The 14,190-nt window shown below is 34.3% G+C and overlaps 1 protein-coding gene across 1 annotated transcript; it reads right to left on the reverse strand.

Moving 5' to 3' along the window:
• Positions 1 to 2,982: 2,982 nt before the first annotated feature.
• LOC145315448 (uncharacterized) lies at positions 2,983 to 8,851 on the reverse strand. Its single transcript, XM_080155431.1, has 6 exons — positions 8,785 to 8,851; positions 7,776 to 7,927; positions 7,350 to 7,475; positions 5,830 to 5,878; positions 3,739 to 3,906; positions 2,983 to 3,150 (listed from the first exon to the last, which is right to left on the reverse strand). The coding sequence occupies exons 2-6, from the start codon at positions 7,910 to 7,912 to the stop codon at positions 2,983 to 2,985; spliced, it is 648 nt and encodes a 215-aa protein (XP_080011557.1). The 5' UTR covers positions 7,913 to 7,927; positions 8,785 to 8,851.
• Positions 8,852 to 14,190: the final 5,339 nt, after the last annotated feature.

Raw genomic sequence — 14,190 nt, forward strand, 5'->3', positions numbered from 1 at the left:
CAGGAGCCGAGATAGAGGGGGGGTCTGTCAGGGGGTTAAGTAGGGGTACAGAAGTTTAACTGCCTGTTTTTGCCGGTTTTGGTGCTGGAAACGCCAATTTTTTTTTAACTGAAAATAATATCTTAATAAGTTGTAACTATATACAGCGAAAAAAGGGACAAAAAAAGATATTTTTTAGGCCTTTTCAAAAGGCAGTTTTGAAATCCCGTTATTTCAAAAAAAAATTAAAATGCTTAGAGAATGGCTTGGAAGGTGAATTTAGGTGTTCTGCATATTTCAACTTAAACACATAAGGCCTAAGATATGATATCCCAAAAATCTTTTGTCAAAGTCTACTCTACACCTAGCGCTGGCGATTTCATTTTTCGCAGTTATAAAATGCATGATTTTAGAAAACTGACTGGCGCTAGGTCTAGAGTAGACTTTGACAAAAGATTTTTTGGATATAATATCTTTGGCCTTATGTGTTTAAATTGAAATATGCAGAAGAGCTGGAAACCTGCACATTACTGAGATATTGTTAAAACCGCCGTGCTACCGTTATCTGTTGATATTTTACATGCCTGGCGCTAGGTCGCCAGTAGAGATAGAGAGCTGAAATTTTGTACATATATTTCTAGGCCCCTAAAGTAACTTTTTAGGTTAGCAGAAAATTGAAATTCGAAAAAGGGTATTTTCATGAAAAGATCTAGTATTCACTCTTTAATTAGTAAAAATAGTTTTAAACTCATTAAATACAAGTAGTTAATTTGTGTGCGTCTGTTTCTTTTATTTGTCTGTGTTTTTTTGGGGAAGTTATTGCTAGAAAATGAGTTGAGTATCATTAACTAATTAATATCCTGTCACTAGAATATAATCGTCCATATAATGTAGTGGTATTACACAGGAACGCACAAGCCTCTAAAACCCACGACAGCTGAAAAACGCGTATAGGTTCCGTGATTTTTTACCAAATTAATTTCGTTATTGGTATAAGCTGCGAGTTGTTAACTTTGAGGACATGCTATGATGATACCGACTGAGAAGTTTTTCCAACATAAAAAGGATATTAACCTGTCACAGGTGAGATACCAACAGACCCTGCTGTTGAGCCTGCCCCGCATCTCCTGGAACTCCTTGTCTGTGAGGTGGAGTGCCAGCCCCCCAGAGCACGTGTCCAACAACTTTTGGCATTTCAACCGCAATTCATCCATTTGCTAAAAATTGACAATATCACCAGACAAACTTTAATTTGTCATAAACTTAACTTTTTTTAATTTTGCTTTTCTAAAAAGTGCTTAGTGAGCACATTAACCCCCACCCCTGGCGAGGTCCCTAACCCCTATATAACCTATCCTATTTTGCTCAACTAGGCAATTTTAGGTAAACTACAAATTCGCTTTTAAGAAAGCATAGGTTTTGCTACTATCTTTATTAATGAAAATAGCGATACATTTGAAGAAAATATGAAAGTCAAATTTTAAGATAATAAGTATTTGATATCATTATAAATAGACAAGGATGTCAACATCCATAATAAATTTACCTGTGAATCACAATCAACAGGTGACACAAACTCTGGGCCTCCAGATGACCGGCCATTATTGCCCGTTGATGACCGACCTGTAGACCGGTCATTGCCCGAGGACTTGCTGCCGCCCGGCGGAGAGGTAGTGTTTTGATCCCGGTCTGCTTTGTTTGCAGGAGCCTTGCGGGGTCGAATTAATGGCTGGCCGATGGGTTGATCCTGGTGACGAACTCGGGTTTGTCCGCTTCCAGGCACGGCTTTCCTGAAATATTGTTAGCGTAAACTAGATTACATTTTGACAAAAGATTTCGTCTTGTACTAACCCCTCAAAACTTACGTTAGACAAAAAAGAATTCAAAATCGCCTAAGATATAGGACATAGGAGCTGAGCACTTTAAATAAAGTAGGAAACGCACATCCAAATGTTCTTCAAACTGTTATGAGACCATTGCTTTAAAGGTCCTTGGGGCCATACAAACGACGAAAAAGCATTTCTAAAGATTTAATTCTTGGAAAATGAAGGAACTTAACGATTTCAAAACGTGAATAAAACAAGATTGGTCTGCATGAAAACTTACTCCTCATTTTAAATTGTAAAGAAAACTCTCCCTCATTAAGATGTATACTGTATAGAATGACTGAAAAATTATATTCAATCCAGTGGCGTGCACATACATTTGTCAGTGGGGTATAAATCTTGAGGGGGTAACATAATCCTCATGAATTTATTAGTTTAGGAGGTGTTGACAACCCCTCTTTGCACACACTTAATTCCACTCCGTTAGATTTGGAAAGATGACATTTAAAATTAGAGACCCAACTTAATTTATTTTTTTTAAGGTTAAGTATTAAAATTTTTACAGAGTATTCCTACCTGGAAACAGTATTGGAAGACAGGTAACGGCAGCTCTGGTCCTGGCAGTGAGATGGATCCTGTCCATCATTACCTGAACAACCTCCAGATGAACAGGTACCAGAGACATCTGAAGGTCACCGTTCATGCAAAATTGCTTTGTAACACAAAAATCTAAGATTTTTAATAGGAGAGTTTTTTTATCGCCGATACTTTATAACTATAGGGCCTGACCATACGTCATATGTAAATAAACCCTAATGAGTTATTTATTTGTTGACAGATTATTAAAATCTTGTCTTAAATTCAATTAGCTAACCTATGATTTATTTGCAATATAAAATTATAACATTTTCATTTTATTTTAGAGGAAAGGCTTATCTATACTAATTTTAACGTTTTTGAAGAAGCCTATTTTTCGGCTGCTATTTAAGGTAGACAGCTGGAATTTTGAGTGAAGATTTCCTTTACCAATTAAACTTGATTTTTAATAAAGGTACTAACTATTATTCTCTTATAATTCTATTTGATTTTTATTATTATTTTTTCTGTCAATTCTTTCGCTATCAAAAATATGAATCTGACTTTTCAGTAAAGTTTTTCTAACAATTACTTCTGTTCGTCAGTGATCTTTTGTTAATTGCATGAGCGTCCCTGGGGCTTTGTGATGATGATGGAGGGAGGGAGCTGGAGGTAGTGGGGAGGGAGGAGGGAGACTGTTTGGATGAGAAAAGAATGGTTCACTTGTCTCCAACAGAGAGACCAACTCTTTAGACGGAGCTTTGGCAACCTTAATGTAAAATGATATTAACTTCTTAGAATAATGGAGGTATGCTAAATTTGCTAAAGAAATAAACAGGAATAATTATTTATCGCATCGTATTATAGACAGTCTTCCATGGATATTAAAATGAAAAGTGAAAAAAAGATTTAACCTAGTTTTGTTTTCGATGGGCCAAAGGTTCAGGCTAACAAACTAGTATTAATATTATGATTTTTATATCGGTCTGTCTGTCTGTACCGAAGAATCTCGTTGAACCTACACAGTTCTCCTTTTCAGTGTAGCTTCCAATAGGCCCTGAAAAGTTTTGTAGCTATTTTGTGGAAGGGTACCACCAGCATCCCCAAATAAATTTGCCTTGAAAAAATTTACTTTTACTTTTTATAATGAAAATGGAATAAAAAATGGAGGGGGGCCTCTAGGGGCGTAATTGCTAGCCTTTAATGATGTAAATGTAATATTTTTCTATGACGACAAAGTGACCACTGCTGACCGTGTTAGAATTTTCCTATCCATGGTCGTCATTTTTTATCCCCATACTTGTGACCTGTAGGTCCATGGTCGCCATGTTAAACATAATGTAAGACTAAATTCTACCTGTGATGAGGTAACCATGGTTGACCGGTAGGTCCATGGTCGCCGGCTGATTGATAACTTTTGTGTTTCACATCTGAATATATCACAGAAATCTGCGAGACAGACAGAGTGGTCGCGTGGTGCTGATAACTCTGGGTGTCTGCTAGATATATGGTCCTCCAACTCTTCCTAGGATAGTAAGATAGAAAATAATGGATGTCTGTTAATATAGGGTCTTCCAGCTCTTCCTAGGATAGAAAGATAGAAAATAATGGATGTCTGCTAGATATATCGTCCTCAGACTGCTCCTATGATAGATAGATAGCAAATAATGGATGTCTGCTAGATATATGGTCCTTCAACTCTTTCTAGAATAGATAGATAGAAAATAATGAATCTCTTCTAAATATTATGTTTTCCAACTTTTCTTAAAACAAATATAGAAAATATTGGATACCGAATAAACATATAATTTTCCAACAGCTCCTATGATAGGATAGCTAGGAAAACAGTAAAAGTGTCTAACTATGACGTCAGAAAAAATTAACAATTAATTAATGAGAGGCCGCTATATATTTTACCATTGTGAATACTGGCTTCTCATTGGTTAATTGTTAATTTTTTCTGACGTCATAGTTAGACACTTTTACTGTATTCGATAGCTAGGTATAGCTCATACTAGTAAGAAAAAAAAGGGACTGCTATAAGATTTATGGACCTCCAATTTTTTCTTGTGAAGATAGCGAATAATTGACGTCTGCTAGAAATATGGCCCTCCAACTCTTCTTAAAGCAAATATAAAAAAAATGGAGGTCGGATAAATAATCTTCCAACTGCTCCTTTGATAGAAAAGAAGAGGATAATTGATGTTTGCTGGGAACTTCAATACCATGAATACTTAAGGCAAAGATCAATTTGTCATATCAGGCAGATTTGCAGAAATTTAACTGATTTATATCATCCTACTGGTTTAGATTAAAGGCTTAGTCGCGGCTGCCGAGACCTAATTTAAAGGAATATGACCAGTGGCGTGAAGTAAGGGGTCGTCAACGCCCGTCGCTTTTTTACACCCCTAATATCGTACACACCCCTTGGTGAATTGCTGTGCACACCACTTAATTTGACTTTATTCTAATTGAAAATAAATGTAAACAAGGATGACAACATCCATAAGTAGCGAAGCACAAAAAATTGTGGATGGGAAAACGTACAAGTAGATTTCAAGTGTATAGAAATAAAGAATAGATTTATTGGAGAAAATAAACACAAAACCTTGTTTTATTTTGTATGATGAAGACGGTTAAAGCAAATTACATACTAGATGCACATGACAATGGGAAAAAATATTTTGAAACTGTTAATGAAAAAAGTTTTAAAATTGGACCAAAAATACCAAAGATATGGGGAAATATGTCAAACATATATGTAAAAATAGCCAAACACCTGTTAAAAGGCAGTCTGACCGCCATAGTTGTTTTCTTCAAACGACAGGAAATTTAATTTCAATATCTTTAATTGAAAAAATGTCGAAAATCGGACCATAAACACCAAAGATATGGAGAAAAATGAAAAAAAATATAAAAATAGCCAAAAACCTGCACAATGGCAGTCTGACCGTTATCGTTGTTTTCTTCAAACGTCGTGAAATTTAATTTTGATATCTTTAACTGAAAAAATTTTAAAAATCGGACCATAAACACCAAAGATATGCGAAAAATTTGGAAAATATAAAAATAGCCTAAAATCTGCTAAAAAGCAGTCCGACCGCCATTGATGTCTTATAGTTAATTGTGCTCCTTAATGATGAGAATGTTGTTAAAAAGTTTCATCTTTCTACCTTTTATAGGAGCCGAGAAAATCACGTTTCCCCCAATTCATTAATTACGGACGGACATTGTGAATTATAGAGTAGCTTCGCGACTAAAAACATGTACAAGGGACAGTGATTCTGACAAAAATCCTAAGTGAAAATTTCTCCACAACCCATGTCCCATTAGTAACAAAACAAAACAAGTTTTACGCCAAGTGGCATACTACAAAATATCCAAATTTTCATTTCAAATGGAATTAATTTTGTGAATGACATCCCCTGTGTATAAATACTTAGCTTACCTCTCTTGAAAATGATTTGCCACATTGAGAACATGTCCACAGATTTACTCTAAAATAAAACAATAACTTACATTTATTATCCTTATGTAAAAGTACTAAGATATGTGTGTCTGTCTATTTTTCTGTCTGTCTGTATGAAAGATCTCGCTAACCGCTGAACCGATGTGGTTCTTCTTTATAATGCAGCTTCTCATCGGTCCTGGGAAAGTTTATAACTTTTTTGAGGGAGGGTACCACCACCCTCTCAAGAGAAATCGTCCCTTTTACATTTCTTTAACTTTGGGGGTCAAATTCAACTCCCCACAACCTCAGGTGCCACTAGAGGCCGCTAGAAATAATTAAGATAAAAAGCTTTAGATGATTATTTCTCTTAGAATTAGAATTAGATAGAATTAAATTCTCCCATATTCAATAAAAATTTTCCATAAGAATTTAAATCTCTCAGTACAACTGTTTAATAGTTATTTCTCGCATCGTATTAAAAACAGTTTTCCGCGGATATAAAATGTACAATTATAAGATTAAAACCAGTTTTTTTAGCCCCGAGATGCCGAAGGCACGGGCTAAAAATACTAATTTTAATCTTATAATTGTACATTTTTATATTCGTAGAAAACTGGATATAATACGATGCTAGACATAGTTTTTTTCGTATGGATGAGAACCGGTTCCTATCCACCTGATTCGAATGAAAACGAGAATAGTTATTTCTCGTATCGTATTATAAACGGCTTTCCGCGGATATAGAATGTACAATTATAAGATTAAAACTAGTTTTTTTAGCCCCGTGGTGCCGAAGGCACCGGCTAAAAAAACTAGTTTTAATCTTATGATTGTACATTTCTATATTCGTAGAAAACTGGATATAATACGATGCTAGACATAGTTTTTTCGTATTCATGAGAACCGGTTCCTATCCACCGGATTCAAATGAATACGAGAAAAGATCTTACTGAACACAAACACACACACACACACACACACACACACACAGCTACTTTAGTACAAAAAAGCATATTTTACTAACTTACATATTAAGAAGATTTTTACAGGGTTTCATTTGTCAAATTACGTAAATAAAATCTTAAACTAGATTAAGACATTGAAAAGTTTTATACATTATATGAGACTAGCGGCTACGCCCCTAGAACCTCTAGGGCCACTTAAGGTGGGAAGGGTAAAGATATCGAAATATAGTTAACAATCTTCCCTGGACCTATAAGAACCCTGCTCCCTGAACCTTACCTGTAATGTGGTTTAGCCAGCTCTGCAGCTCCATGCACGTCCCTCCAGGGATGGATGGGACATGAGGTTGTACTCCCTTCTCCCTGAACCTTACCTGTAATATAGTTTAGCCAGCTCTGCAGCACCAAGCACGTCCCTCCAGGGATGGATGGGACACGAGGTTGTACTTCCTTCTCCCTGAACCTTACCTGTAATGTGGTTTAGCCAGCTCTGCAGCTCCATGCACGTCCCTTCAGGGATGGATGGGACACGAGGTTGTACTCCCTGAACCTTACCTGTAATGTAGTTTAGCCAGCTCTGCAGCTCCATGGACGTCCCTCCAGGGATGGATGGGACACGAGGTTGGCAGTTTGAGTCCCGCATACTGAGTTATCACAGGCAACCAGGCTTCGTGGATAATTCTAAAAACAAGGACATGTCAACATCCACAAGTAGTGAAGCACAAAAAAGGACAAAGTGAGATATAAAGCAGGGGTTCAGCTGTCATAAAAAGAAAAAGATAGAGAGAGAAATTGCGATATTTCATAGAAAACCACAAAGAAGAAATTGAAATAAGTATTTATGATTTGAAAGCATGCCCAACGAATTTTGAGACTTAAATTGGTTCAGTGGTTGGCAACAGACAAACAAAAAGACCTACCTACTCTATTTAACAGAATTATGTTAAAACAAAACTCTATTTAACACAATGTGTGTATTACCTTCTAGCAATTGCTGACAATTTCCTATCACAGGGCTTGGCCTGCAGGGGCTGGGTTGTGGGTGTTCTGGTTGTAAATGGAGGGTGCAATGGGAGACAGAGAAGCAGGAAGACCACCACCTCCACCAGCCACACCATCTTCAAGCATCTCAACTATATCATATTTAACAATTAATTGTACCTAATTATTACAGGAATCATCATGCGAAGTTTGTTTGTTTATTACTCTAGATACCGCAGAGGTATTAGGTGCTAGGCAAAGGGTAAAAAGGCGCACCTGATTTTCAAGATATTTCAAAAATAATTGAGGGGTTAATGGAAGATATCAGTACTGTGCTCGAGAGGCTCTTGGAGGGAGAGGACAACATTTATACAATTCAAAATTTATAGAAATATAGTTAATTGTACTTCCATAATAAAAGTAAATAAGGAACAGATGACCATTTAACTCTATCTATTTTAATGAAAATTACTTTTTTTTAAATCATTGGATTTTAGAGGTTTTTTCTCTCTTAGTAATAACTTAGATTTTAAAGGTCAATCAAATGTCAACACGAAAAAAGGATTTTATTGAATAACTTTTTACTTTATGAATAAGCTTCACTGAAAATAAAAGCTCAAGCACTGTCACTGAGATTTAATTAACAAACAAACTTCTGTTAAATATCTCAATTATATTATCCCACAGAAGAAAATTATTTTCCAGCTTGGCTTCGAAACCTATTAATATCCGGTGGATTAGAAACGGTTCTCAGCCATACTGAATAATCATGTACAGCATCGTATTACAGAATTTAATAAGATGAATATTAAAATAAAAACTAGTTTTAATTTTATAACTTTTTATTTTAATATCCACAGAAAGCTGTCTATAATACGATGCAAAAAATAACTACTTAATTTTATTTATTTATCTTATTGAATTATTTAACATCTCACATTATCAACAGTATGGTGAAATAATAACTAAATAAAAAAACATTTAAAAATGAATGATTTGTATATGATACCTGTTAAAAGATGGTACTGGTATGATGATAGTTCCCGAGGCCGACACAGCTCAACAGCTGATTTTTCCCGGGGAATTGGTACGGGTTCAGAGCAAGGGGGGAGGGGGAGGGGAGAGTAGAGTAGAGTAGAGAGAGATTTAGGAAAGATAATTTTATTCTAAAAAGTTAGCTGGTTTACAGGATTTTTAGATGTCCAAATTAAATCAACATAAACTTTAGTGCTGATATTTTATTAGTATTAACACATTTAGAAGATTTATTTCACTGTGTCCCTATCACTGTAACTGTGTCCCTAACAATTATTGCATTTTTATTCCGTCAAATAAAGATAAATTCCACAATGATTCAACATAAGGTCGACGTAAGAAAAAAACATCCAAGGGGGAAATGTAAATATAGTTAAGAAACAATAAAACTGCATTAGATTTTATCCCCCAACCCTCAGAATTAACCCGCGAATTGTAAATACATCTTTAAATATTTCGGGAGGGGCATTACCCAACCAAACTCCCCACATCTGAGTAAAAAATCCCAATCTTGGACGTTCTTGAATAAAATATTTTTTTTTTCAGAATATATTTCTTTTTCTGTTAGAAGAAAGAGATAAGAGAGAATTATTATAGAAAAATACGAGGGGGGGGGGGGGGGTAATGTCGGGATAAACCACAAATAATATTTAAATAAACATGGGAGAAAGGAAATTTAAAATAAGTATAAAATATTTGTATCCGTGGACAAGTGTCTTATTTGTATAAACCTTTGCTTGAAATATTTCATTTTTGACAAATATTTTATACCATCCCAAGACCTATTCTCTTAAATAGACTAGTGGTTGCACCCCTAGCATCTAGGGGCTCTGTATTCGGAGTTTTAAAAAAATGTGAAACCTTCCCATGACAAAAATCCTAAAATAAAGTACCTAAAATCACTCTGTGACCTATGTGAAGCTTCCCTTAATTGGAGAACTGAATCAGTTCAAGTCATAGAAATCTTAAGCTTCAGCCAAAAAAAAACTTACTACTTTGTATCATAGGATACTTTAATCGATCTAGTGTTTAGTGATATCAGAATGGTTATTTATCGCATCGTATTATAGACAGCTTTCCGTGGATATTAAAACGACTAATAATAATATCAAAACCAGTTTTGTTAACCGAGACATTGAAGATAATATAGCTAGGTATATTTTCTGTTATCTTTAGTTGCATTTTAAAGTATGAAACGACAGAGCTCGATCTTTAAATCGTTTATAGGTGATTTAAACCGGGGCGATTCATTTGGCGCACCATCAAATTATTAATATCAATCTTTAAATCGAATTTGCATGGGCGATTTGAATCGGGCAGTGGCGCGGGCCCGGCGCGGCAACGCCACTCACCGAGTGGCATTGCCGGTTTAAATCGGGGTGATTTATTTAATAAATAAATATTTTTTTTAAATTACTTTAATATTTTATTGCAAAACTATTGTGAAAACATTTTTATAGTTATTTTTAAAATAAATTATATATTAATGTTTTATATAAAATACCATGCTGACACGGAATTTTACATAAAATGCCTTACTGACACGGCTTATGTAATAAAGTTGTACTGGCGCGGATCGATATTTTATTGAGTGTCGCAAGCGATTTAACAACACCGCGCCGAAAATCTTTTAAATATCAATGTTTTATAGGCGCGCTGTGGCTAACCACCAGCGCACCTACAAATCACCTCTGAATCGCCCCGATTCAGCGCACTATAAAAACGATTTAAAGATCCAGCTCAGTTAATTTATTCTTCTGAAGCAAATACTATCTTAGCTATATCAACTCAACGGAATCTGCTTTTTAGAGAAGCATACTAATGGTCCAAAGGTTATTAACTGCAGGGTTAGTTGCTAACCCTTTTATCCTGTAAAATGTAAAAATAAAATGAGAAACCATAAAAATGTGAAAATTAATCAATAAAATTATAATAATGCCAGCCAGTAAGATATTAAAGTAAAAATAATAGAGGGGGCAGGGGTTAAATAATGGGGTGGGGACTCTGTGCCGACTTTAAATTTGGTCTTTGAATATCAGCCAATAGCGTCGGAAATACTAACAAGCTAAGTCGCTACAGCAATTTGCTAGCAGACGAAACTGGTCCCCACCACTTGAACCAGATAGTTGTCTGGGTTGTACATCTATACCTATACATTTATTATTAGGATTATGTGATAAAGTACAATGGAATATAATTTTGCATAATTTCTATTAAATCAACAAGGACAATTATGGCAATTTATTATTATTCCATGGAATGAAATCAATCTATATTTTGATGATAATGATCCAAATACCCTTAACCCTAACCCTTTACTTAGACATAGAATTGACTTTGTCAACCATGAAAGTGATATTCCAGCTATAAAATTCTTGGGTATTTATTTGGATCCAGCCTTGAATTTTAAGGTTCATATAAATGAATTAAACAAAAAGCTCTCTAAATCATTATTTTGTCTCCGAAAATGTCAAGGTCTACTTACTGAAAAAGCTCTCAAAGCTCTATATTACTCTATTTTTCATTGTCATTTAGTTTATGGAATCCTTATCTACTCATGTGCATCACCCACAAATCTTACTGGCATAATCACTAAACAAAAAATGGCTGTGAGATGTATTAAGCAAGCAACCTACTATAGCCATTCTAGTCCTTTATTTAAAAATCTCAATATTTTACCCTTTGAATCTCTAGCTCATTACTTCAAACTAAAATTTATGTATGAGTACAAAAATAATTTGTTGCCAAGGTCTTTTAATAATATGTGGCCTAGACGAGGTGAATTAAATGGTAACTTCGTTTTGAGAAACAATAATAATTTAACTATCCCCTTTTCTCGAATTAACTTAGTAGAGAGGCTTCCTATTTGTTCATTTCCAAAGATATGGAACAGTTTTGACGACCGTGATAATATAAAAAATGCCTTAAACCTAAATCAATTTAAGAGTAAGCTAAAAAAATGCCTTCTAGCAAAAATAGACATAACATGTTATAGACTTCTTTGCCGTTCTTGCCACCTAAGAATGTAAAACATTTATTCTGTCTGTTCTACAAGTCTTCACTGATTTACCCCTCATATTAATTATAAATGTTTTTAGTCAATATTACAAACACACATCATGTTACTTTCCCCTCCAATTCCCTTCCTTACAATTCCACATTATAATCCCCATCATATATAATGCGTAAGTTCTTATTTTAAATAATTAAGCTTCATGTTATCTAATATATTTTTTTATCATTTTTTTCTTATCTGCAAAGGCTACTTAATATTACCTCGAGAGAGATTAATTAGTCCTTTGACACGAATTTTGAATGTGAATACTATTATCTTTATTATTAAACTATAAGTAATCATGATCAATTTTATTGTTTGTTTGTGATTATACCATGTAATGTATATATATTTTTTTGTATGTGTCATAAAATAAATATTTCATTTATTTCAATTTGTAGCGCAGCATTGAGAAATATGAGAAAACAAGGATGACAACATACATAAAAGCTAAGCTAATGCAGTAAGACAAACGAACATTAACACTTGTAGAGTGTCAGAACTTGATATTTATTAATATTAAAATATAAGTCTAAACAAAATTATATATAATTACAATATAAAATTGTTGCAAAATTACATAAATACAGGATAACGTTTAAGGACACATTTACAAATTAAGGCCTTGATTTTAGAGAAGCTACGCTTAAACTATTGTACCTTGTTGTACAAGGAATCATTATTCCAAATATCAGATGAATAGAATGATTACAACAAGTTGTGGTAAAAAAACAATTAATGTTTAAAATAAACTTGCGGACTTTCTGATAACTATTATAGAGTTGCTACGCATTTACGGGAATCAGCATGCAAAAGAATGAAATCAATAGAAAAATTCTAACATGTCTTATTTAATGAAAAGAGCTATCTGAGACGGACTGTATTTCAAAATATATAGAAAATCATGCTTTCCCTCAAAGAGCCCGTTGAGCACTGAACCCCTGAATAGGGAAGGAGGGAGGGGGGGGGGGAGTTTTATTTTCAATGCCCATTATCTTTTCACCGATTAGCGTCCAACAAAGCAGTAAATTTCTAAATGGATCTATAGAATATACGTGGATATTATGACAGAGGAAAAATAGTCGTGAGTTTAGGTTGCTAACATGAATATCAATTATTGGTCACTTCGAATATCAAGTAGGAGGGAAGGGGATAGGGTAACGGATATGGTCAGGGGAAATCATTATTTTTGCCAGCAACGTATTTCACTTGATTAGAGTACATGATAATCTGGTGTAAGATCCAAGTAATTTGCTTTCTATTTCAATATTAATTTATACGATAACGACATTTATTAAACTTATTGATCAAACAAGTATATATGGTTGTGCTTTAATTCAGTAGTTTTAGAATTTATTTATTTTCTACTGGAAAAGTTAATTACCGCATCGTACTATAGACAACTTCCTGGGCTAACAAAACTGGTATTGATTTTATGATTTTCAATTTGTTTTTCGTGGAAAATAGTCTGTAATACGATGAAACACATATTTTTTCAGTATTGCTGAGAACCGGTTCTAATACAGCGGACATTAATCTGTTTTGAGGCCATACTGAAAATAAGTATATCTATCTACAAAGATTGTTTACCTTATTTATATAGGTTTTGTATTTATTTAGTTGAGATATTTTATCGGTGATAAAATTTACATTTGAAAATGACACATTACAAACTTTCCCGATTTTGTATTACTTTTGAGGAACATGATTCCAGTTACGTCATATTTTTCTTTCCCGAAAAAGGGAAGGGGGGGAAGAAAATCTCTTCAAAAGAGATGGGGAAAACCCCCTTTTCTCCCATTTCTTTTTTCTTCCCCCCTTCCCTTTTTTTTCTTTCCCCCTTCCCTTTTTCGGGAAAGAAAAATATGACGTAACTGGAATCATGTTCCTCAAAAGTAATACAAAATCGGGAAAGTTTGTAATGTGTCAAGAAAATGCGTTTCCTACAAAACCCGTTTCCGCTATAAAAGTGTGTGTATTTAGCCAGTAAAAAAATGATATACACTATATACATTAGGGATCTCAAAGGATAAGACAATGGCAAAAAAATAAGAAAACGTTATCATAAAACTTTTGGGGACAAGTGTAATAAACAGCCCAATGTCCCTTCCCTCTCTGTATGTATATACATTAACATATATAAATTAATTTTAGACAAAAATGGTTGTTATATGCGTGAACGAGCTTCGGAAAAGAGCAGAACATAATGAAGGAAGACTAGATGATCTGGAGGTTGAATGTTTTTTTTTTTTTAAGCGAAGCTTTTCTATAATTAGGGTCGGTCCGTCCGTACGTCCGTCCGAGATAGTTAGCTTTTATTCGTTA

The sequence above is a fragment of the Acartia tonsa genome, chromosome 4 (genome assembly GCF_053477335.1).
Source record: "Acartia tonsa isolate MP-2025a chromosome 4, ASM5347733v1, whole genome shotgun sequence".
Classification (NCBI taxonomy): Eukaryota; Metazoa; Arthropoda; class Copepoda; order Calanoida; family Acartiidae; genus Acartia; species Acartia tonsa.

Bases quoted from the DNA above. Each gene is read 5' to 3' on its own strand.
- LOC145315448 (XM_080155431.1), bottom strand. From the start codon at position 7,912: ATGGTGTGGCTGGTGGAGGTGGTGGTCTTCCTGCTTCTCTGTCTCCCA. The intron at 3,907-5,829 runs GTAAGCTAAGTA...TTACTATCCTAG, and splicing joins GCAAATCATTTTCAAGAGAG to GAAGAGTTGGAGGACCATAT. The intron at 3,151-3,738 runs GTAGAATTTAGT...TTTTACATTAAG, and splicing joins CCATGGTTACCTCATCACAG to GTTGCCAAAGCTCCGTCTAA.